Source organism: Emys orbicularis, chromosome 8, assembly GCF_028017835.1.
Source record: "Emys orbicularis isolate rEmyOrb1 chromosome 8, rEmyOrb1.hap1, whole genome shotgun sequence".
NCBI classification, from domain to species: domain Eukaryota; kingdom Metazoa; phylum Chordata; order Testudines; family Emydidae; genus Emys; species Emys orbicularis.
In genome coordinates, this window is record NC_088690.1 from 42,971,645 (window position 1) to 42,999,096 (window position 27,452).

Genomic DNA, 27,452 nt, shown 5'->3' on the forward strand with positions numbered 1-27,452 from the left:
TTGAGAAATCTGTATGGAAATAGCAAAAGAAGCTTCTCAAATAGGGAATGTGAAAACAAGCTAACAAGATTAATGCAAAGTCCTTCAGGCAAGCAGTTACCTTGTTTTCATTACTCCTCATTGCTAAGGAAATGTTCATTGTTATTTTTCATTGAGATTTTTGAGATACAGTAAAGGAAGAGAAGTACAAATTAATAAGAAAACCTCTCCCTACTTGCAACTTGCCTTGGAGAGGAAGAGAAGGTGGGGGGGGGGGGTATGTGTGTATATTTTTGTGTGTGTGTACGTGTGTACACATAAAAGGAATATTAAATGCCATTTCACAGGGGAGCTGTGAGAATATTACCTGCCTTTTTATCTGTACAAGTCCCATCTGTGTATAAAGAAAATAAAACATGTTAAGTAAAAACATGACTAAACTGCCACACAGAAATGTAAATATATGTTACTAAAGCTCATCTAAAAATAATGTTCAAAAGTTGAGTTCCTTTTCTATTAAAACAATGGGAAAGAGATTCTATCATTGTTAATCTGTTTCCAAGAAAAGATGGCAACAGTGGAATGAGAGGTTTTTTATTTCTATAAATATAATTTTAATTTTTGCTTTAAAAATATCAGTGTTGTAGTCTATGATACTAATTATATGATTCTGAAATTTTGAAACATTGCTGGAGTTTCCCTTTAAACATCAGTTTATTTTCAGGAGGAGTAAAATACATTATTTTATAAATAGTGTTTGCATATGGAGCCCAGTCCTGAAAATTGCTGAGAGCCTTCTGTAAGGTGATACTCTGCACCTCGCATGACTGAGCACATAGAGTTTCCAAACAGAATATAAGACTTTTGGGGCACAATTCTTACAAGTGCCCAAAAAGCACTATCTGTAATTGAGGTGGGGAGTCACAAAGGAGCAATTTATGATTCCCTGACTCTGGAGCTAGTAGTGCTACATGGCCCCAGCCATGACATAATTTAGAGCTGCCTCAATATGTACTCCTTTTCCTCCCAGCCATGCTCCTAAACCAGACTGCCGTGTAGAATGTACAGGCAGGCCTCAACTTTATGATGTGCGATTTAAGATGAACACCACTTACAACGTTTCTGAATTGACATCCTGATTCGACTTACGACCATTGGTTTCGATGCTCAGTCCCAATAATGTGTATTGCAGTTCCAAGTTACAATGTTTCGACTTACTACGCAATTTTCAGGAACCAATTATGTCGTAAATCCAAGGACTGCCTGTATTCGATTGTGTATTCTACATCCCCAGTGATGCTGCCACCCTGGCAGAATCCCCAGCAGACTTGAGAAGCCCAAGTCTCTACTGGTGCAAAGAATCTGACAGTGCCTAGGATATAGCCATAATGCAGAGTAGGTTACTACCTAATATATGATAATGAAAATAATTATAATAAAATAAGCCTGATTCTGCAACCCTAGTCTACACTGAGAAATGCATACTCCTGCAAGTCATTCCCTTGAGTAAAGGTTGCAGAATCCATCCCATAGTTTCTCTGCATTAAGAATTTCAGGAAGGAATTTAAAAGGATAGTAGATGCTAATGGAGAAATAGATTTCTACACTATAATACCATGCCATCAAAAGTCAATAAAACTTATAAAAGGCAAACTGTTTAACTGAGATGATGCAAGTAGCAGGGATTTAAATACTGATCTGCAGTTTGTGGCTTTAGCCTATGGTCCTGTAAATAGTCTCATAGACATGTTTCACTTTAGCTAAGGAGAACTATATTGCAAGGAATATTGCACATCCACATTTTCTACAAAGTCCAGTCACACTCTAGAGTGGTTCTCCCACATTAATTCAACTTGAGAATTGAAGTGAGAGCAGAAAAATCAATGAGGGGCATGATCAATATGAGTGACCTAATGTGTTGTATTATTTTGCTCAATTAAATTTCTATTACATAGCTTAATCCAGACAACTGACAGGTAAAAGAGGAACAAAAATGATAGCTAGATAAAGTTAATCTAATAAAGAACCAAATGATTTTCAGCAGCCAACTGAAGCAGCTAATAATGCATCTAGCCCTGAATTAAAATAGTTTCCTAGATATACCGGATACATCATGGCCTGTATTTATTGTCCAGAACAGAAACCTAATAACTGTTTAGTATGAATACAGAATTGTTCTGAACTGCATGAAGTTATGAGAGCAGAAAAAAGCTGAATGTCTCAGAAATACTCCAAATGTCATTTTTGAACACAACAAATACCTTCCAAAATTCCCTGCAATCTCATATTAAAGAACCCAAAGCCTCTACAATTAGAAATAGAAGGCTTGCATGATGTATGTGCAAGTGCTTGATTCTAGCTGTTAATTGATACAGTATTCTGAAGTTTATGGAAGTATGAGAAAAGAAGTTCCAAATATTTGATGTAATGCTATAGCCTTTTAGACACCTACAGTAAACCACTAACTATGCCCTTTTTGCTCTCTTTTTCTACAGGTATTCCCAGTATTTCCAGTATTGGTAGTAAGTAATAAAAAGCAAATCTAGACTAGCTTTGCTATGTTATTCAGCTTCTTATCTCTATTTTCCCAACATCCATTTCTGTTGTAGATAATGTTTCACTGAAATGTGCTTTACGGTAAGGGGACTATATTATTGACTTTGAAATGCTGCATTTACATGTAACTGCATTATGTGATCAAAGAGAATATGATATGTAGCTCATGACAGTACATCTGTCTGAAAACACAGCTTCTTGATCAGGAAATAAAAGCATTAGCATTACAAATTGGAACATCAGGATGGCATTGGGTAGAAAAATATTATCAAGTACATTTTCTAAAACACCAAACTTTATTAATACCCAAGAAGAGTAGAGCCCTTAAAGCTATATATACAAATAGATAAATATAAGGGGAAATGGAAGAATGCACTAAAATGTATTTCTTTTTGTTTTTAATCTAGTGAATGTAGTGTATCAATCGGAGTCTTGGCTTAACCACGAGATCTTGCATGATCTAAAAAATAAAAAGGAGTCATATAAAAAATGGAAACTAGGACAGATTACAAAGGATGAATATAGGCAAACAACACAGGAATGCAGGGGCAAGATTAGAAAGGCAAAGGCACAAAATGAGCTCAAACTAGCTACAGGAATAAAGGGAAACAAGAAGACTTTTTATCAATACATTAGAAGCAAGAGGAAGACCAAAGACAGGGTAGGCCCACTGCTTAGTGAAGAGGGAGAAAAAGTAACAGGAAACTTGGAAATGGCAGAGATGCTTAATGACTTCTTTGTTTCGGTCTTCACCGAGAAGTCTGAAGGAATGCCTAACATAGTGAATGCTAATGGGAAGGGGGTAGGTTTAGCAGATAAAATAAAAAAAGAACAAGTTAAAAATCACTTAGAAAAGTTAGATGCCTGCAAGTCACCAGGGCCTGATGAAATGCATCCTAGAATTCTCAAGGAGCTAATAGAGGAGGTATCTGAGCCTCTAGCTATTATCTTTGGGAAATCATGGGAGACGGGAGAGATTCCAGAAGACTGGAAAAGGGCAAATATAGTGCCCATCTATAAAAAGGGAAATAAAAACAACCCAGGAAACTACAGACCAGTTAGTTTAACTTCTGTGCCAGGGAAGATAATGGAGCAAGTAATTAAGGAAATCATCTGCAAACACTTGGAAGGTGGTAAGGTGATAGGGAACAGCCAGCATGGATTTGTAAAGAACAAATCATGTCAAACCAATCTGATAGCTTTCTTTGATAGGATAACGAGCCTTGTGGATAAGGGTGAAGCTGTGGATGTGGTATACCTAGACTTTCGTAAGGCATTTGATACGGTCTCGCATGATATTCTTATCGATAAACTAGGCAAATACAATTTAGATGGGGCTACTATAAGGTGGGTGCATAACTGGCTGGATTGCCGTACTCAGAGAGTTGTTATTAATGGTTCCCAATCCTGCTGGAAAGGCATAACGAGTGGGGTTCCGCAGGGGTCTGTTTTGGGACCAGCTCTGTTCAATAACTTCATCAACGACTTAGATACTGGCATAGAAAGTACGCTTATTAAGTTTGCGGATGATACCAAACTGGGAGGGATTGCAACTGCTTTGGAGGACAGGGTCATAATTCAAAATGATCTGGACAAATTGGAGAAATGGTCTGCGTTAAACAGGATGAAGTTTAACAAAGACAAATGCAAAGTGCTCCACTTAGGAAGAAAAAATCAGTTTCACACATACAGAATGGGAAGAGACTGTCTAGGAAGGAGTACGGCAGAAAGGGATCTAGGGGTTATAGTGGACCACAAGCTAAATATGAGTCAACAGTGTGATGCTGTTGCAAAAAAAGCAAACATGATTCTGGGATGTATTAACAGGTGTGTTGTGAACAAGACACGAGAAGTCATTCTTCCGCTCTACTCTGCTCTGGTTAGGCCTCAGCTGGAGTATTGTGTCCAGTTCTGGGCACCGCATTTCAAAAAAGATGTGGAGAAATTGGAAAGGGTCCAGAGAAGAGCAACAAGAATGATTAAAGGTCTTGAGAACATGACCTATGAAGGAAGGCTGAAATAATTGGGTTTGTTTAGTTTGGAAAAGAGAAGACTGAGAGGGGACATGATAGCAGTTTTCAGGTATTTAAAAGGGTGTCATAAGGAGGAGGGAGAAAACTTGTTCACCTTAGCCTCTAAGGATAGAACAAGAAGCAATGGGTTTAAACTGCAGCAAGGGAGGTCTAGGTTGGACATTAGGATAAAGTTCCTAACTGTCAGGGTGGTTAAACACTGGAATAGATTGCCTAGGGAGGTTGTGGAATCTCCATCTCTGGAGATATTTAAGAGTAGGTTAGATAAATGTCTATCAGGGATGGTCTAGACAGTATTTGGTCCTGCCATGCGGGCAGGGGACTGGACTCGATGCCCTCTCGAGGTCCCTTCCAGTCCTAGAATCTATGAATCTATGAATTGATTCATAGATTCCAAAGCCAGACAGGGACAATGGTGATCATTTAACGTGACCTTGTATAACACAGGCCATAGAGCTAAACTAGAGAATATCTTTTAATTGACATCAGTGGACTCTAGCTCAGGCCTTGAACAGAATAAATAGGTTCTTTGTTGAGATTCATTTTATTGTATAAAATGAAAACATTTAAAACAGCTAATAAAATACAAAATTGCCTTTTTAAAAAAATCAGCTATTATAAATAAAAACAATGCAAAAAAATAAGAATATGGTCTTTGAGTCAAACCATCCTACAGTTGTGAAGCGGGTATAGTCATGGAATGATAGCTAATTAGAAATAAAGCGCTGAAGCAGAAAAGGTATCATTCAGTAGCTGAGTGAAAGAATGTTCCTGCACAGCCTCTGCTTTGCATAGGCTTTAGGCACAGATTTTGTGCTCTGCAGGTCTATCACAATTTTAGCAGTGTCAAAAAAAGATTTGCAATACCTGATATCTGGCTGAAAAGCAATATTCTAATAATTTGGATAAAGCAGCTGCCTTGCTTCTTATAAATGCGTGGTCAGGTCTTTCAATTTATAAATCAGTTCAGTTTACTTAAGCGCATGAACAGGCTTAGGCACTGATTTGTTAAGCACTAGACAGCATATTAAATGCCATCAAAACTAGCCTCTTTGTAAAGGGGAGTAGTGTTTCATGTCCATTTAGATGCCAGCTTAATCCTATGGCATCCAGTTTGCCACCTTAAATAGCAAAACAGCATCAACAACAACTTGCCAATGAAAGCCTTCAGTTTTGAGAGTCTAATTTTTCTGCTTTAGTGTCTCCCTCGACATTTGCCTCACTGCAAATGCACAATGATGTGCTACTTTCACAACCTTGACAATTGCATTTGCACATGTATTTTGTATCCAAAAAAGGAACTAAATAAAAGGCAATAAAAAGAGATTATCGGACTATTATTATCTGGAATCCCACAGTTGTAAGTAACAGAAATGGATAAATGGCAAAATAGCTTTTTGGAGCTCAGTTGTGCTACTGTTTGTCAATACTGTGTTGCATGGACTACATCGTTGTGATTTTCACTTTACGCTCCATACAGCCTTCTTCACCACATTCACCATCTCTGAGCATCAGCAGATGTTGGCCTTTGAATACTTAATAGGGAAACTCAAATATTTTTTTAATCAATGGTGACCTGAAAGGATGCATTGTTGACCTCTTAATTCTGTGAACTTTTACAGTGAGGTGATTAGTGTCATTTGCTTATTAAAATAGACAACATTCAGTTTAACATCCCTTAGGAAATACAGTAGTTACTGCAAGTCTGCGTATTATCTTAAATATATCTGGTATAGATGTCCTTTGAATGAGATGAGGCAGGGTTCAACAAATTTTCCTACCCATGTGGAATGCATGAAGCATGAGCACCAATTTATGAGTACACAAAGAGATGACTACATTGTTTGGCTTCTACCCACTACATTCCTCCTCCCCGACAGGGGTATTGAGTAGCTCGGGGGGAAAAGTGGCTGTTCATGGCACAATTTTCTAAAGGCCTTTCCTATATGATAGAAATAACAGAATTATTGTTAAACAATGGAGAGCCCTTGACTTCTTGATCCTACTCCACTATGTAACTATGTTTTAACAGAATTACAATCAATACTTAAAAAACAAACATGATTAATTACTTGAGGCTGCTTTAATGGATTCTGCATGATTTCTTCTCTTTTTGTCTATGCTAATACAATATTTGTGTTCATAAGGGTAGATTTCTGTCCTCAGCTGGGGACAGGAAATTATTCTCAGGTGACACCGTTTTTTGCCTGCTATGAAACAATAAACTGGTGTATTGGCTTTTGTATGCTTCAAGCTTTTCCCAGTTTAATACAGAAAAAATGAACACAAAACTGCCAACATACAAAGAAAATGTCACTGCAACAGATGTTCATGTAACACCCATAAGACTTTTACGATCAAAGCATGCCCAAAGAAAAATCAACGATGTATATATTTATCTTTGTGTACATATATGTATAATATGTGTTCTCTTTGATCTCAAAGCATCTCATATTAAAGCAGCACATCATTGAAGTTTAAACACAAAGAAAGAGTGGTCATTAAGTAAACATCCTTTCTGATCATCTACACACACAAAAAAATTAAACCAGAGCTTTCCCATTAAGGTCATTTGTACCTGCTGTTGTCTATCAATTGAGTAATAGGTTCTTTGGTCATTTCCAGCATACTTGATTCCAGTGCTGGTCTTTACAGCATTTTTCAGCCGTGGCTGGAAAAATATTGGTGAGATTGTTAGCAATTTATGAATCCCAAAACCATTTCATAATTATGTAAGCTTTTATGATCAGTTATGCCTTCATCCAAATTTGTAAATATTATACAAAAAGTTACTCTGACTTACTTTAAACAATAATTGTATGTAGGCAAATATATCAAAATGTATTTTATTGTGACCAAATAGCAAAGTTATTAGCTTGTACCTGTATGCCTGACTTTAAAAAACTTTAATCTTCTATCAGATAACTTCTATCCTTATTCCTGTGGAGCATAATTTCACTAATTATGCTAAACAGTTTGTTATAAAGAGTATAATTAGACATGGGATAGGATTGACATGATGTGCAAATAGCTTTGTGTGGGTGATTATCACCTCTGAAGCCTGCTGGTGGCAGATGAGTCAGAGTTTAGCGACAGACCATATATTGAAATGCAAGATGCAATCAAGATAATCAAATGGCATTTTATGTTTTGTTTTGAGTTTGTTTTTTGTTTTTCTAATTGCCAATTTCAAATAAACAGAAATCTCTCTTGGAATGATAACCAATTCAAGACACAAAAGTAAAAAGATTGTACTGGCATGACTTTCATGCATTGCTTTCATAACCTTAAAATATCAGCTGGGTGTTTTTCAGGCTTGGCAACAGTGTCAGGATGAACACTTTTTTTAGTGGTCTCAGATATGCTTATACGAATTTGCATGTTACCCAAGGTTTTGGCTAACAAACAGTTGAGTTCCAGTTCTCTCATTATTTACATCACTGTAAATATTATGGTCTTGATATCATGCACCACTGAAGTCAGTAGGAGGTTTTGTCATTAACTTTAGGGGTTGCACGATTGAGCCCTTTTTGTAGAGCCAAGTTCTAGTCCTGAATAGACACATGCAATTCCCATTTACTTAAGTAGGAGATTCAACGTGCATAATGAAGTGCAGAATTTGGCCCTTGTTTATTAATCTCTATTATTATTTGAGTTGATCTATTAGTGCATAAAGAAAAAGTTTCTCCCAGAAATCCATCACCCTGTCAAGAGACTTCTCAGATGTTTTTCTCCTTGAAGACATTTGAAACTGGCTTGATATTATACAGCTGTTGGTTTTGACACAACAACAACATATTCTGATTTAGGTTTTGTTTGATACAAATGTGAATTGTGAATAAAATAACAAGGTTAATCATCTTCTTAGCCAAGCATTATTATTAATCATCATAGTCATAACATCAAAGGAAGCTACAGTATTTGTCCCCACACTCCCTCTGCCTTTGCTTTAATACTTCTAAATCCCAAAAATAAGTTTAATTTTAATTGCTCTTTAACTAATTAGGTTTTCTAGAATATAAAAAATGCATTGTGCAAGTAGAGCATTAATTTGAACTCCAGATCTGGAGGAAAACCTTAATGTCCCATATGAAAAGAGTTTGGGAGTCTTTTATACCATTTCTTCAGTAAGTCTCATCACAAATCTATTTCACATTTGTACAACCTACAGCACTTCCTGAAATTGTATGAGCAAGGGAACTTAACAACCACTTAACCCTGGAAGAGAAAATTCCCATGTGGGGTGACAGTAGTTTAGGAGAATGTATTTGCTGCAACATTGTGAAAGGTAAACTACAAAAGTTTTCATTGGGGGCAACAACAACAACAAAAAAAGTATTTTCACCAGATCCACCAACATCACACATCTGAACAGCCTGGCTTTAGCCACCAGTAGACATAGCCAATGGCACTTCAATGGTTTTTACATTCACTATTTTTGAAGGTGCCATCTTTATCACCTCCAGCTAATTTCAAAGTTACCATGTCAGAAAGATTCTTTTTGCAGCACTATTTTAACTGCCTACACTATAGGAACTGCACTGCTGTCTTCAGTTTAATTGTTAATGAGGTAAAAGCAATCAAATGATGAGACACTGGAGAAAGTATGAGAATGTCAGCAAGCATTTAACCTGTGCAGTGCTGGCTGTTCTTACTGCAAAGCCACAGAAAAATGTATAGCTAAAATGACTAAAAGAATATGAAATTTTTCTCCACCCCTCTTTCCCCACCTCCCCCTCTTCCTCCTCCTTCCTAACAATATTCAGTGAATTCCATAGAGTTGGAGAGTTCAGTCTTCTATAATCAGCTCTGACTTTTAATCAGATCCTGATTACAGAGCAAGCAAGAGAGATCTTCTGCACCACAGTCTGATACACCAGGTCTTCAACACTTAACAGCCAATTTCACCAGTTCTGTAAGAGACCAAAATAACACTACTCCATAGGAAAAGATTCAGCGCTCTCCTCCTCCATGAAGTATTTAGCTCTACTATGTATTCTTATTACTACTTTCCTTTAGATAACTAGAAAATGCCATCAAGCCTGTTGAGTTTGAAGAGACCCAGACAGTCTGCTGGTTAGAAACAGTGGATTTTTTCTGATTTATGAAAACTTTCCACCACAGGATCATCGGGGCCCATTGAAACCACTTCTGCAGAAGAGTGCTCTCCTTCTGTGAGAGAATATCTGGACACCCAAGCCTAATTCAATTCAAATTCTTCCAACAATTGTAAAAGCTGTTATGGCTGAGGAGCTTCCAGGCCAAATAAAACAACTCCATCTCCACTTTAATTCAGAATTTTCATCCGTCTAAGGAACAGGTATGAGATGTCCTACATTGCCCAAAAAAAACAGTCTAGCTAGCACTGGTTTACATTTTTTTAATTTTAAATTTTTGAATTTCTAAAAGGAGGGAGATTTAGACTAAATTTTGTAACCTTTCTTTTTTTGCTCAGTTTTATTCTATAGTATTCTATTAACCTGTGAGAAAAAGCTGATTTCATCCCTAAGGTAAGCTTATCCCATGAGGTAGGCATCACCCTAATAAGAAATACAATGAGGGAGAAATAGTGTTCTCCTTGTCATAGTTTACTCCCCGAGAGTGATAAAAATATCACCTGATCTAATTATACCCATTTATGCCAGCAATTCATATACAAATCTTCCACTGATTTAAATAGGAGTGACATATAGTTTCATTTATTAATTATTTGTATTACAGTAGCACTCAGAGGCTACAACTGACAGCAAGGCCCCTTTGTGCGAGGCATTCTACATACACACTGTAAGAGACATGCCTTTAACTGAACTTACAGTCTAAGACGACAATAGCAGGGCCAAGCCTAAATGAAGCTTTACTTCAACTTGGAATGGTTTACATGAAATTGGATTGTGATTTTTTTAAGCCTTCATGCTTTTCTTACTTTTTAAATAAAAGTGGTTTAAAAGCTGAAGACTTTAAAACAAATTTTCCCCAATCACAAAATTCTAAATTTTTGTCACTGCTATTATGTACCAATCAAATGATCACTTGGTCATTCAAGTGGCCCCTGTCAACCTTCAGAGTGAACTAAACTCAAGACTACTTTTTATTAATTATTTTTATTAATAATTGTAAGCAAATGCAATCTTTGTGTAATATTAATAGCTTAGGAGACAAATACTCTGGTTAGGCAAAGAACATGCATAGCATGGAGCAGTAATATCCTCTTCCACACACTCCATCAACAACGTTCCTCAACGTTCCTCTGGAAGGACAGCACCTTGGATTGAGAGCACAGTTTAATCACCATGTCAACTCAGTGTTTGGCCACTTGAAACAGCCAATAAGGGTGATGCTTATTTCTGCTGACTGTGGCAGTGGTTTTTGTGTTCCAATCCGTCCAGTTGGAATTGGGCTGAAACTACCAACTCGTTTCACATAAACCCTCCAAATTAAGACCATACTGTGCCAGTTGGTCCAAATTCTGATTTCCAATGGCCATTTGATACATATTCCCTCCGTTCCTTTAGCACTACAGATTGTTCTAACATTGTTATAAAAGAATCCAGTGAAAAGAAAAGCAATAGGGAAAGTTCCTATTGGCCTTTAAGTCTAGGAGTAAGTGATTATACACTTGTTAAACATCATACAATAGTTTTCTCCTTACTACCTGAGCAAGATTTTGCAGCAATGCACTGTCTGTACCTAGATGGATTAACCAGCAGTACAGAATTTTTTTTCAAGTAATATTTAAAATGGATTGTCTGCTAAGCTACATGTCTCATATCCCTCTACACTTAAATGTGCCTAAAGTACTTACATTTTTAAAAAGATATATTCAAAATGTACTTTCTGAGATCACAATTCCATAGCTTTCCTCTTAAGCTAAACTTTGCTCCTCTTGTGTTCTCAGAACTGTTACTGTTAGGTCTTGTCTATACAGGAAAATTGACACAGGGATAGCTATTGTAGAGTGAACTATTCTGAAATAGCCCCTATGTGGACACACTATTCTGAAATAAAAGTCACTGTATTCTGGATAAATTATTTAACCACAAGTAATTCTTTCATAACAATGTGATTTTTATTCCAGATTTAAAGTGCCCACATGGAGAGCTATACTGGAATATATCTATTCCAGTCAATTGCCCTGTGTAGACAAGGCCTGCCTATTAGTAACTCAGGGAAAAAAAGATTTTCACAAATTGCTGTAAATGAATGACTGGCTATTAAATAATCTATTAAAGAATTCTGACTGGTGGCTGTTCAGAGGCTGACTAATCTGTTCCAGTATCTAGCTTTTACAGTATGCATGCAATGGGCTCCTTTGATGACTCAAACTCTTCTAGAACTGAGGTTAAAAAGAGAGAACCTAACTGCACAGGAAAATATGCAATTACAAGAATGTGCTCCTACTGCATAAAGCCACAGACACAATAAAATACATAATAGAAGGATCCTGTAGGCTTAAAAGCTTAGTTTCTAGAATTAACATCTACATTTTTAAACATACATAAAATAATATCACTTTCACATCATGGAATACAGCCCTAACACATTCAAGCCCAGTCAACACAAACCTTTAACCTGTGGATGTTAAAGGTCTGTACCAGATAATAAGGAGGACAGTCTATATTCTTTGTGAGGTGAGTCTCACATGAAAGTTTTGATAGAGCAATAAAAATAGTACCCAGAAAATAAAACATTGGGTTTCAGAGATGAGAACAACGGCTCTTCTTGAGAAATTGAAAATCTTGGTGATGACAAGTTCCACCAATAGACAGGGAGGTAACAAAATAAACCTTCTACTCATCACGGAGTAGTCAAAAGAGACTTTCCTAGAAGAGAAGGAAAAAATTCTAAGTAGGAAAACTAAACCGGTCAATGCATTAGCTACATTACCAAGGTCCAAAAGGTTTATATTTACTTGTACACATCAGGTGTGTATGCCTGAACACTGAGTAACCTCCAGGCACAAAAATGTTCAAAATTACTTCAGTTATAATACAAACACACATTTATCACGTTCTTGTGTGTCCCCTTGGCAAACTCATCTTACTGTAAATAAATTTGAAAGGTCATTAGAGTTGTATTTTCTATCCTGGTTCATCCCCTATATGGGGTCCATAGCTTAAATAGGTTTTCTGAAACAAGTTTTCATAATATAATCTACAGCACTTGAGTGAAAACATCCTGTACGGCTATCAGCAATATTGCTGAGAGAACTGTAAATTGGTTGATAGCTCTAGTCATGTGATTAGTAGTCTCATTCAGACAAGAGACTGAAAATATAGGTCTCAAAGTAGGAATTGCTCTGATTACTATGATAAGGCATATATTTTAGTTAGTGACAGATCCTCAGTAGGGCTGGTCTTAAATGTATTACAGAGCTTTAGGGAGACAAGGTGGGTAAAGTAATATCTTTAATTAGACCAACTTCTGTTGGGGGGAGAGAGGCTTTTGAGCTTAGGCAGAGCTCTTCTTCAGGTCTGGGAAAGGTACTTGTGTCACAGCTAAAAACAAGGTGGAACAGATTGTTTAGCTTAAGTAGTTAACATATATTTCAAGGGGCCATTTAAGGTAAAGTGGCCCTTTAACACTCCTCCAGTCATAGGGAGGAAGGGAAGGGGGGAAAGCAGCTGGGAGGGGGGTCGTTAGTGGGACAGAGAGAGCATTGTAGTAACCCATAAATCCAGTGTGTCTATTCAGTCCATGATTTTTAGTATCTAGCAAAGTTATGAATTTAAGCTCCCAAGTTCGTCTTTTGAAAGTTTTGTGCAGATTTCCTTTGAGCTTTGACATAGTATGATGTTATTGCTGATAATGCCTAGGCCATTTCAGCTGATGGCCACCTTACTATTCTAATTTTTGGAGGGTATGTGCCAAGAAGAGAGCCATTCTGCTAGACGTAACTTTAGTCTGTCTCAAAGATTTTTGATTTATTATTACACAGTGGCTAGGGGAGTAAAAGGATCAGATCCTATCAGACCACAGGTAAGACAGCTAGGAGATTCCTATTCTCTTTATTCAGACCGTGCGTGCGAGCGAGACATACAGAGGCTATATTCAGTGTCCCTTAACATCTTTAGATCAATCCTCAGTTATTCAAACACAAGACCAAATAAAGTAATTTGTCGACTTGCTTTTGGTGATCCTTTATCAGAGCTATGTCAGTACTCTAGAAAAAGGGAAGCTATCTCACAGGTGCATACAATTCTAGCCACTCTTTCATCAAGTGCTATGGTGATCTCTCTACCTCTACAAATACACGTTTTTGATACCTTTCATTCAGGTGTGCTCTCTTTCCCATTGGCTGCTGCCATGCACTTTCTATATGTGTGAACTGGTGCATCTGACGAAGAGAAGGGGGGGATTCATCTTTTATTGGAAAATCTGTGGTTTGGGAACCTACCCAACTAATTCAGAAATCTTTCCCTTTATCTAACGTTTTTAAGAAAAAATTAATTTCCTTATTTATTTAAAAGAAATCAAGCTATATAAGATATTGATGGGGCAATGGGAAAGAGATACAATATACAAAATTAAGAACAAAATAACCCACTCCCCTAGTAAATATAACTTGCTGATAGCAGAAGCTTTTTTTTTTTTTTTTTAATATAAGTATATGTAGGTTTAAAGTCCTTAAAATGAGATGTTATGGTAAGAAATTACTGTATTTATATTATATTGTCATTTTATCTCTGGACGCTAGGTTTAAAATAATAGCATGAACAGAAAGGTTCCTGGTTTGGGATTAGTGTTTTATATATAGATATATATTTCTTAACACTGCAGTTAATATCTAAAATCCTGAAAGATAAATTGCTATATACAGTATTTAATGTCCATTCAGTGTTTTGGGAATCATCAATTGCTTGTTCTTGTTCAATGTGGGAGTAACATATTGTTCAAGTGCATCATAGACAAGTCCAGTAGCAGATGTTTGTGGTTTATGTCTTTGTCCATACACTTCTCTGTTTAGAACAATATCACATATGTAAATAACAAATCATGATTTTTCCTGATGCATGCAGATCCACCAAAGTTTGATAGGATATGGCCGAATATTTCTTCCCTTGAGGTTTCTAAACCAAATCAAGGTAGGATTCTGTAAAATTCCTACTGGTCGAAAGTTACTTAAATTGCTTTAATAAAATCCCACATGTTGGCAAAAAATAATAATAATCCAGCTCCTTTTTCTCTTGGTACTAAGTAATGGTATTGTCAAAACCAATCTATTGAGAATTAGCGTAAATGAAATTTTACATGAAAAAGGCTTTTTTTAATATATAGATTCTGGACTAGAAACACTACTGCAAAAAGTATGGAAAAGAAGCCACCAAAGTTGTAAGCAATTTCACAGATTAAATTTAAAGTGAGTCTCTGGAGAAGCCTGGAATTGTATAGACATCACCGTTTGCTTTATGAGAAAGTTTCAAGACTTTTGAGTGCCAGAGATTTCCATTGTCTACATCAAACCCATATCTTAATGTCTCTCTTTCACTTTGTTTTCTTAAGTGAACTGAATGTTATTCCCATTTGTATTCAGAGCTCAGCTGCATAGTCCAAGACAGTTGGACCATAGTCTCCTGGAATTTATTTTAACAATCTTATATACAGTATTTTCAGAATTTGGGTTTTCTTCCATTTTTTTTTTTTTTTAAGCAGGTCAGGTCACAGAAGAGATGTTTCTAAGTATTCTTCATTGTGCTCTATAAGCTACATTTCCTCTAGCATTGACAGCAATCTCTCTGAAATCCCTAGTGCAATACTTCTGCATCTGAATTCCAATGACATACAAAAAATTACAGTGACAGACTGTGGCATGATGATTACTGCAGAAAGGGATAGAGTGATTTTTAAGAGTAATAAAATATAAAGTAAAATGCTTTTTCATTTGAATTTGTGTTCATACTAGCTTCTATGCTGCAAATTTTGACAATCAAATGTAAACGCGTTCATTATTTAACATGAAATCCCCTTGCTCTCCCCAACCTCCCCTACACCTTCCCCCCAGAATTGCAGAACTCTGGCCTGCAGCTTGCCATAGTTATGCACAGGATGTTCTTTTAAAACTTTAATGAATACAGATGGAGGAGGAGGAAATGAGCAAGAGGAAGATCCAGGAAATAGCTGTTAAACTAAACAAAATACATTAGCAATTTGTTGGGGAGTTAGATTGTAAGGACTACAGTATTAGTCCTTGATCATGGTGATGAAACTGAGACTGCCCTAGATACACATAGATTACTAACAAATAGAATCATCTTAATCAGCTAGTCCATGTTATATTTTCCAAGTTTCTGCATGTGTTCCTTAAAGAAGAAAAACAAATTGATTTCTGCTCTTCTGCTTTCTTTAAGGATTAGCAGCAAAGTTTAGTTTGTTATTCATATGCATTATCAATCAAAACATCCTCAACAAAATGACACTTAGCATTTCTAATGGATTTCATAGTTTAACAAATTATACTGCAAGTGATTAACATCACTTCACAATGCATCTTGAGCAGTACAAGATTATGCATTGTTCCCACACACAAAAAGTTTTTCTTTAGCTTTTACGTTAGGAGAGAACACAAAGCACAAAAAACTTCAACTATTTTGTGGTTAGATTACTTGTTTGGAGCATATTGTTAAGAGTTTAATATTTATCAGAATTAAGATCCTTGAGTCAAGTATATGAAGTATAATATATGCACATCCTGATTACAGAATGCTGCCTATACCTGTACATTATTTATTATGCTTTTCTTTATGGTACAATTAGAACAACATCTGTACATAAATTTGATAAAAACTATATAGACCATGAGGCATATTGTATTGTCAGTAATTATGGACTTGGGAAGAAACTCCTTAGGTCATGTATAACATCTGAGCCAAAGCCAAATAAGAATGCAGATATGACTATTAAAACCATCTCTCCTTCCTGTTTTAAAACCTTTCATTATTTCCAATACCTTAATCATTGATAGTGTTTCACCCATTTTCACCTCAATATCAACCTTCCCTTTCAGAACAGTAAACAATTAAAAAATACTCACTTATGTTGAATTTTTTAAAGCTAATTAAAAACGTAGTGACTAAAGTAATTCATTTTTAAGCTTTTTTATTTGTTCCTATATGATACCTTTCTAATTTATTGTTCATGTTTTTAAACCTATCCAGTTGCTCCCAAATTAGCTTTGTCAACTGTTTCTTCTGTTCAAGTTGCAAACCACAAGAGAGGTAGGAATTCTTGGATTCATACAGTGATTTCCTAGTGTTATGTGTTGTGAGAACATTGCACTGTATGAATCTGGAATATCTGTGAAGTGTATCAGTTTATTGGTGAGGCATGTTTATTGACAGCAATAAAAGCATTAAGTATCACAAACAACATAAGCCATAGCGAAGAACAGAATAAATATGCTTTATAGACAATCTCTGCTTGTATATAAAATAGTGGAGCATTTGTTTTTTGAAAGAATTAAATGTGAGTAAAAATATGGCAGTCCAGGTTGTTGTTTAGAAAACTAACATGTTAGCCTAACGATTATCTTTGTCACTAATTTACATAGACTGTAAATGAGGAAATGTAAATGAATTAGTTGAGGGCAGGCAATACGGAAATGATCTCTTGTTCATATCCTCTAGAATAAAACAAATACCATCTGGTGTAAGGATATGATATTCAAAAAAGTCTCCTATTGCACTGGTAGTATACCATACATCTCCATTGTATGTTAATATAGTACAAACTTGAATTTATAGGCATGCATTGGTTTACATATCAACAGATATGATTTTAATATAAACATCGCGGAATTATATTGGCATTTTGAAAGGATAGCAATATTGCCTTGATGACTTAAAGACAAGCAGTTGTAGCTAAATATCTGTCATTCACAGTCTGAAATCCATCTGAGAACTTTTTCCTCATCATTTGATCTGTCTGGTGTATGTATAAAAGGTGTTCTGTTTTTTCTCATTTATCGTTGTCAACAGCTCATTATTCATGAAACATGAGTTACTAAGGCATAGGTTTATTTAACAAAAATCTGAATTAAGTTTGACCCAGTCAATGAAACTGATAATGAACCATACTGTTTGTTATGAAACTGAAGCAACTTATTTCTAAAGTTATAATGAAAATCTAATTTGCTAGTGTGTAGTGGAGGAAGAGGGACAGAGATCCATCAGGAAATGAAAAAATGAGACTTTTTTAAAAATTCTCTCTTCTTGAAAGAGTCTTGTATTCTGTTAATTAAAATAGGGAAGCAACAGGTGTCTCACGCATCACCTAAGGAATGTCTTTTTTCAAAAATTATGATTCTCTTCCATATACCTCTACAGCTGTTCATGTGACAGTTTCACTGGGAATGGTTCAATCCTGAGCTGGAGCTAGACTCCACAGCACAGGACAGTATCATTTCACACATGTGACTGCATAGCTGCATTTCCTCATAAAGGAATGAGAGGTATTAAAACTAGAAGCAGAGAAGAATAAAATGATTGATGGTTGATATTATTTTATGCATCTCCTTTAAACTGCAATTGTATCTTGATTTTACAATATTGATGGGATTGTTTTTATAGAAAAGCACCTTTAATGGGTCTTCTCGTTCATCCCTTTGCATTTTGATAAGGGATTTGATAATTCCTGATTCATCCAGAGAGATGGTTATCAAATCTGGTCTTGACTATCTCTGCGCTCCTTTTCTTTGCTTTAAATATACCCACCTATCTTAACCTTTCCTCTGAGATTTTATTTTCCAAACCATTTACCATTTATTGTTACTCAGCTTTAAACTCTCTCCAATTTGTCTGTCTTTTCTGACATGTGGTGCTCAAAACTGAAAGCAGCATATGCCAACATTGTAAGCACTTCTCATATTTTTTTTGTTAGTGCTTTAGCACACTAGTTTTTACCACCTTCCCGCCCCCCCCCCCCCTCTATATCAGTGATTGAATGGCTTTGCCTATGATGGAATTCTGCCTTGGCTGCCAGACAGACCTGTGTGTCTAAGAAACTAAAGTTGTATTTCAGCCTATACTAATCAGAGGGTAATAATATCATACTCTGGTCTTTCAGTGTAAGGGTTAGGGTGACTCACTTGTTCCTATGCCAGAAAGGTGAGAAAGCTGCAACAGTGGCAATATGCATTATCTTTAGACCTGGACAGATTAAATGTTTATTGCCAAATATCAGTAAACTTCAATGTCACTGTACATACACATACAAAAAAAATCCATCAACAATAATGGAAATATACAGATAAGCAAAGTCAGAAAAATGCTGCTTAAGAACTTATTAAAGTTTGATGTAACGATATTTACTGTGTATATTTTGACATGTGATTTTGACAATTTGTGTTTTAATGCATATAAAGTTTTAACTTTTGGAATCTCAGTGTCTACTACCATTAAATAGATATTGTCTGACCCTCCTATTGTCTGACACTCATCCCCATAATTTCCAACTGTGAACATTTAAATTGATAAAAAATGAACAATGCTTTAAAATAAACATTGATATTATCCACCAAAAATATCAAAAAACAAAAATAGAATTCTGCCAACCCTGTTTTATCGTCCCAGCTTGTAAGATGTAGCATGCAATTCTAGGTACTATGTTCTACTGGGTTGTGATAACAGGCCTAATATTACCAGTGGAGAAATTACCTGATCCTCATTTACATGAAAACCCCTTTACACCATTGTCACAATGTAAGCTCATTTTAGGGCACCAGAACAGTGTGAAAGAGAATTAGTGTAAATGAAAATCAAGCCCAATGGCTACAGGCCAAGGCAGAACGCTCATTATCGTATTAGCAATTATCTTATTTAATGATAAAGAAGCTGTGGTTATTTCTTTCACTTTCCACCACAGCTTACCCTTAATCAGACACTAGACTGTCTCTGACGTTAATTTATATCAAGTAACACTATCAGTCTAATGGCCAAGGTTCCCAAATCTTCACCTAACCTTAATGGAGTAAACTATCAGGGTTGGCTACACATACAGCACTGGAACACTTAGTGAAGATTCTATCTACACCGACGGGAGAGTTTCTTCCATTGATGTGGGTATTCCACCTCCCCGAGAGGCGGTAGCTGGGTTGACAGGAGGAGCCTTAACTCACAAAGCTATTTCTCTCATGTAATAGAAGTATCAGGGTCCATGTTAGTGTGGTTAAGTACAAGACACAGTTTCATTTTTTCTTTAGTACTGATGAAACAAGAACAAGTGCGTGGAGTCACCTACTATGATATGTCTGTCAGAGTGTGTGAAAAAGAGGGAGAGAAAACTGAGTCAGCCATAACTACAGAATGTGCTTCTTTAGTCCAAACTATATTTTGGACCAAGTTCTGTTACAACAATTTAATGAATTTTTATGCAGCTTTGTTTTTCCTAGCTTTGTAAGAGTTTATGATATTATTGTATTGAAAGGTTACATCACAGGGCCATGCGGGTGAGTTTTGGTCATTCATAGCACATTCATTAGCTTCCTCTCTGCTCACTAATAGATGTTAGCAATTGTACCGTCAGATTCCCTACCTCCCCTTTATAATGAACATACTTTCATTACCTAATGATCTGATATTATACAACGGCTGGTTGGAAGTTGGCAAAGCAAGGTAAATTATTTCTTCCAAATCCACCTACAATATGACTTCATTGATTGGCCAGTTGGCTTGATTGTAGGCTCAGTATGTTTGGTGTCCTCATCCCAGAAATTAATTATGCCCCAATAGCAGACCACAGAGTCTCTGTCAGACCAGAGAGAAGGGTACAGGACTGCTTCAAAATCTTGTGTTGCTAGCAGGTCATTACAAAAGCTAAGGACAAGCTGATCAGACATCTTAGCCTTATGTGTCATGCTTAGTTACAACAACAACAAAAATTTGCTAATAAAAGTTTAGGATGACTTTTTTGTGCCCAAGTCATAAATTGGTTTTATAAATAAAGACAGAATTCCAATGCCTGTTATATTTTTTCAATATAATTATAGTGGCTAAAGTGGGCACTACAAGTTAGATGGCTATGGTAGCCATTCTTCCTATTCTACACAAACGGAAGAATTTTCCATGATATTTTTGAAATGCTAAAAGTTCTCTCATCGGTATAAAGATAGGTTGGGTATTGACTCAAGATGACAGTTTAACTGGCATTAAAATGGCACTCATCTCTGTTCCTTTCTGTCCTTACAAGTTAATTGTTTTGGGAATGCTGGCCAAAATTTTCAAATTCGGGTGCATTATGCATCTCAGTGAAATAGCCTGATTTTCATAGGTATTCAACATCCACAACTTTTATTTACTTAAGCATGAGTTATGCTTATTCAGCATCTCTAAGAATCAGAGTGGTTTATTTTGGTGCTTAACTGTGGATTTAAATGCCTGACTTTGGGCACCCAAGTTTGACAATTTTGTCCTATGTATTTAACATTTTGTAATTTTTTTAAGTGTAAGAAAGTTTTGCACGTGTTTTGAGTATTTCCATATCAAATGTGCAAAAGATATGCATTTGTAAACCGAGCCTACAAAATCCTTGAAAGGTTTACAACTGCAAATGCATCATTTCCATCAGATCTACTGAGGAGAAGCAATCTTCAGAGTCATGAATGTCTGATCATTTTAACCTGCCTGAAACAGATGTCATGTTCATGCCAGTCAAACATCTGTTGTTGTCCATGTGTTACACTGACTAACATGTATGTGCTCCCATTCATCTTCTATGCATAGTTCATTTTAACCACGCATGTAATGTGCTATTACTCTGCTACTGTATACATTTTGTATACATTTCTGTTCTTCCTTGCAAGACTGTGAATGCTTCGGCCACTCCAACCGGTGCAGTTACATCGAGCTGCTAAATACAGTCATTTGCGTGAGCTGTAAACACAACACTAGAGGGCAGCACTGTGAGTTATGCAGGCTGGGCTACTTCAGAAATGCTTCTGCAGAGCTGGACGATGAAAATGTATGCATAGGTCAGTTTCATTATAATTCCGGCTTTTGTTCTTTGCCTTTTCAGCTATTGGGAGCTACTAGTGAGTCAGCTAGCAATTTGTACCACCGCTATATATATTGGCCAGCTGACCCAGAATGAGCTTTTTCAATGGATAAGAGCATCTCCTGTGTAGACATTGTATGCATTTGCCCCTGTTTTAATTGTGGCCTTGGGGCTGTATTTTGAATGTCTATAAGAACAATATAAAGCAGCAAAATCATTGCTAAAGCTTTTAGGAAGCTCTTCACAGGAGCTCTGGGATAAACTGATTGTGCAGTGCTTCCACACAGAAGAAATCACACGGGAGTTGCAAAACATAAGGACTGAGCCTTAAGTTATAAGCTCAGATCTTGCAGTTGGGCCAATGCATACAGACCCTTGCACCTACAGGGAGACCCATAAGAGTTAATCTGAGCGCAAGACCAGTGTCTGTATTTGTAACAACATTTTTATGCATCCAGATTTCAAAAATAAACATACTGTGCCCAATTGTCTTCTCAGATAAAAGGGTATAAATTCACTGTTAATTCCCTTCACTTTTAATGTATGCCCTTGTAGCTGAGAGCATAATTTTTCCAATCAGTTATATCCAACAAAATAAGTCAGATGCCAAAACTCACAAAAAAAAATTCTATGAGCCATATCTGATAGTTTTGAAGAAAACTCCTGAGGGTCAATGATGCTTCAAACAGGTATACACTATAATCCCATGAAAACTTCCAAACAGCTAAAACCAGGAGAATGCCAGAACAGAATACCATTAATAAGAATGACATACAGAAGAGAATATAAGACATTTGTTGCACTGAGGCATACTTACATTATCTCAAATACTGTTTAGTGAGAAAGAGGTTGGACTATCTGGATGAAAATTTAACATATAGTATGTTGAAAGTACAGGTTCATTCTATGGCCATTAGTTAACAAATGGCCTTAAAAGCTTGTTCCAATTATAAACAGAGCTAGAGTGTGTTTTACAATATTGCTTATAACTATGATCCTCATTACAGTCAGTCATGGATTTCAACTATATCCATTCACCCCATCTACAAAGCAGGATGCTTTCTGTCATTAATCAGAGAGTAACCAAAGAGTTAATACAGGACTGAAAAAAGTAATATTTTTGTGCAATTCAAAAATAGACTGTGGACACATTTTCATAGTAAGTCACATTTCATGTGACTTTTTTTAATTAATTGGAAAGATTCAGCCAAAACCTATTTAGATTATCATTTGTTCCAATCTGCAATTTATCAATATATTTTTTATTTAATGAAAAACAAGACACAGGCATACTGTATTTCATGTGTCCTTTTTAACACTGGTTGATACCATGTGAAATAAAGTGCATTATTCCCTTTGACATTAATTAAACGGAGCTAATATGAACTTCAGTATGACAACTAGAAAGTCAGCAGCTCACATTATCCTGTTAAATAAAATAAACATATGCCATATATAGTACTGTTGAACAGAACTATCCCTTCCTTGTAATTGTTTGCTGTGGACAAGGGACATTGTCTTTATGACAACAGGGTTGTGTACTTTAAACTGGCTAAAGAAGCTCAGAGATATGGAAAGATATCTAGTAACCTTTCCTTTTTTTTCCATAGACACATTCACTAGATTGTCACCTAATATTCATTGAAATACTGGGGGGGGGGGGGGGGTGCGGGAATCAATAGTTATTGCAGTGTGGGCAGCATGGAGGGGTTAATAAAGGAGGAGCCAAAAATGATGACTTTTAAAAATAATTTGCAAGCAATACGTTTAGAATTAGTTCACAAAATGAACAACTGAGCAGATTTCAGCATTCCTCAAACTCAGCAGAAATAAAATTTTAAAAACTTTAATCAGGAAGATTCTTCAAAAAATAAAAATATACAGAGCATTTCCTGACCTTCACACCCTAATGTAAACAAAATTCTCATGGGCTCCTATCGGCATTGTACCCTGTGGGATGACTGCAAAAAGGGCAAAATAGTACCTATCAGACAATGTCATTTTAAATAAAAAATATAAATCAAATATAGAACAGTTCCTCAGGTTTGCAGTTTATCATACTGCATACAAAATCTACGTATGCTGACTGATGCCCCGACTCAGGAAAACATCCTTAAAGTCAGTTTGACTAATGCCAAGTCTACACTACAGACCTATAGCAGTACACCTCTACCCAATATAACGTGCCTCGATATAACACGAATTCAGATATAACGTGGTAAAGCAGTGCTCCGGGGTGGGGGGGCTGCGCAGTCCGTCGGATCAAAGCAAGTTCAATATAACGCAGTTTCACCTATAACGCGGTAAGATTTTTTGGCTCCCGAGGACAGCATTATATCGGGGTAGAGGCCATCAGGAGAAGCTCTCCCACCAGTGTAGGAGCATCTTACTAAAGCGCTACAGTGGCACCTGTGCTGCTCTAGTACTGTACAAGACGACAAGCCCTTAAGCACATGCTTACATCCAACCCTTTTCAGGAAAGTTTTGCAGTGTGTGCCTGAGTGCTTTCCTGTGTTGGGGCTCTAGAGACTTGATCCTGCAAGCCGCTGCGCACTCTCAACTCCCCTCAATTTCAGTGAGAGTTAAAGATACGCAACACTTCCGAGACTCAAGCCTGCAATGTGTCTCACTCTATTGGAAATGCTCATTTGATTACCCAGAGCCTGAGAGCCACTCAGTGTTGTGGGTTTTAATTACACATTTAGTAGATCGGTGGACAAGCTAATAAGGAGATTTGCATTGATATTTACGTATGAATATCTTATTTTTCCAGTGCAGTGGTTTTTCCCATTTCCAGACAGAGTGTTTAGGAAAATTAAAAATGTTTGGCTAAGCTAGCTTTATCAAGGGAAATATTTATTGACATTATTCAAACCAAGTAAAAAATATACATGGTAAGTGTATGGATAAAAAAAATGACAGCTACATAATATACATTAGTCAAGATTAGACCAAATGGAGGAAACATACAATGTGTTGCTTTTAGAAATGACAGAGATACAAATAACTGAGATACTGAGAATGTTTTTAGCTGTGAACTCAAATAAGAACATTTTATACAGTGGGCTTACATCTGAATCAACAAGCTCTTACACTGAAGGAACAGTAACAGTATTTGAAGAATTACACTTAAATATAATTTGCACAAGGTCTCAAAAGCCATATAATGCTTTATTTTGCAGAGGCCATTGGCTACTTTGTACTGCATGTACATGGTGATTAGTTGTTTTGTAATTACTGATGAAGCACTTGGCTTTTCTATATAAACTTCAAATACAAGTACCAGGTCTTTGAATTATGCAATTACTCTGTGGTGTGATACCGTAATTACATGAAGGTAACACATTTAGTGTCATGTGAATGAATCTTTGTAAGCAAGAAGCTGTGAGCTACATAAAATATGCAGTTCCATACATGATACCATGGAGCATACATAACCATATCATACAGTGTAGTTACAGACGAGACACCAAGTATAGCCATTTCTTTTGCCTCAGAAAGAGATACTGAAATGATGATTTTTTTAAACTTTCTCAAATAGGCGCCAATCCTGTAGACATTAGGCACATGCTTAACTTTACACATGGGAGTAATCTTACAACCTCCATGAGACTATGCAAATGCACATAGTTAAGCACATGCCTAAGTGTTTGCAAGATTGGGGTAATAATTTGTTGAGCTGCACTTTAAATTTTTTTTTTTGGTAATACCCCTTTAACGTATCTTTTTTAAAGAGGCTTGTCAGAACAGCACATTTATAAAGAGGTTTGTCATAACAGCTTTTTTAATCCAGTATATATTGTCCCCTTTAGTCGCAAAATATAAGTCTGATACTCTTTACTTATTGATGTGATTCAAGGCAATGGGAGTTTTTCGTTGACCTTTAGATCAGGCTTTCCATTTTGTGGGGCAATATATTATATACAGATAGTCTATTCCATGCTTGACTCTTCTCCCACTTATACTCATTTTACATGAGTTTAATTCCACTGTGTTCAGTTGAGTTACTTTCAGTTTAGTGAGAGGAGAATCAGTCCATTTCCTTATAATATTCAGTGCTGTTAGCTTTTGACTTACACTTCTTTAAATAAATGTGACTGTCTGCATTTAGTACCTCAACTGTATGCCTATTTACATAAAGGTTTTGAATGTCTGATTAACATCAGGAGTGCCAATTTTTTATATGGCACCCACTGAGGCATAACTGTGCTCAATGTTCCACAATGTTTTTTTGGGGGTATGTCAGTATTCAACTTCATTAATTAATGTTGTTGGCTAATTGACTGGATTATTATTGTGGAACTGTGTTTGCCAGAGGTAACTATTCTTCTCCAGCATGCCAAATGTTTGAAATGTCCTCTTTAATTTAAAGTTAATAAGCAGTAAGGCAACAGGTGACAAATTTGTTACTGGTAATATTCCTTTCCCCATAAAAAAAATGTCCATTGGATTTTAAAATATTTTAATGCTTTTTCCTCTTCTGTCATTTGTAATATTGCTGCAATTTAATATAGTCCTAGCAAACAATAGCAGCAAGGTAGCTTGATTAAAAGGGAAAAAAATAAACAATGCACCCAGCAAGGTTGCCAATGGATTTGTATCTCTTGCCTTTGATAGCAGCAGAGATCAGGTGTGTGGACAAAATTATTGTTAGAGGTAGGGTGTGGCCTCAGATACAACAGTGGAGTTACTGTAGGTTTATGTTGGTGTAAATGAGATCAGAATTTGGTCCTTAGGCTTAGAGAAAATATACAGCTGATCCATAGCAGTGCCAGAAAACTCAACACTGCTGTCAATTATCTTCCTTCCTTGAAGGGCTCTCACCTGCCGTGGAGCCCAGAGCTGAGCACTGAATTTGTGATGGTGTTAAAGAGAGAAGTCTGTGGTTCAAGTAACTCTCCACTTAACGTCCTCTCGCTTAACATTGTTTCAATCTTACGTCCCTGCTCAATTACAGAACATGCTCCATTTAAAGCTGTGCAATGCTTCGCTATAACATCGTTTAGCTGCCTGCTTTGTCCACAGCTGGCAGCCCCGCTATCAGCTCCCCTACGCCCCCCCCCCCGCACCTCCTGCCCTCCGTCAGACCCCACGGATCAGTGCTTTCCCCCTCCTCCCTCCGCCTCCTTCCCGCAGCAATCAGCTGGCTTGTGGCATTCAGGAGGGAGGGGGGAGGAGCGAGGACTCGGCGCGCAGGCTCCCCCTCCCTCCCCTGCCTCCTGAACACCGCAAACCAGCTGATTGCCATGGGCAGGAGGCAGGGGAGGGCGGGGAGAGCGGAGTCCTCGCTCCTCCCCCCCCCCAGCCACTGAATGTCGCAAGCCAGCTGATTGCCACGGGCAGGAGGGGGGGGAGCGAGGACACCTTAACCAAAAGAAGGCTGAGGGGGGATATGATTGCTCTCTTTAAATATATCAGAGGGATAAATACCAGGGAGGGAGAGGAATTATTTCAACTCAGTACTAATGTGGACACGAGAACAAATGGATATAAACTGGCCATCGGGAAGTTTAGGCTTGAAATTAGACGAAGGTTTCTAACCATCAGAGGGGTGAAGTTCTGGAACAGCCTTCCAAGGGAAACAGTGGGGGCGAAAGACCTCTCTGGCTTTAAGATTAAGCTGGATAAGTTTATGGAAGGGATGGTTTGATTGGATAACGTGATTTTAGTCAATAGGTCAATAACGTGCCATCGCTGGTAATTAGTAACAATGGTCAATGATGGGATATTAAAAGTTACTACAGAGAACTTTTTTCCGGAGGGTCTGGCTGGAGAATCTTGCTCGCATGCTCGGGGTTCAGCTGATCGCCATATTTGGGGTCGGGAAGGAATTTTCCTCCAGGGTAGATTGGCAGAGGCCCTGGAGGTTTTTCGCCTTCCTCCGCAGCATGGGGCAGGGGT

At 37.0% G+C, this 27,452-nt stretch overlaps 1 protein-coding gene across 1 annotated transcript in view; it reads left to right on the forward strand.

Annotated features, from left to right (window-relative positions):
* NTNG1 (netrin G1) overlaps positions 1 to 27,452 on the forward strand; it is a 227,022-nt gene that overhangs the window by 156,468 nt on the left and 43,102 nt on the right. Inside the window, exons 4-5 of the mRNA XM_065409665.1 lie at positions 2,475 to 2,501; positions 14,585 to 14,650. Coding sequence (XP_065265737.1) covers positions 2,475 to 2,501; positions 14,585 to 14,650 — 93 coding nt within the window. The remainder of the gene's footprint in view (positions 1 to 2,474; positions 2,502 to 14,584; positions 14,651 to 27,452) is intronic.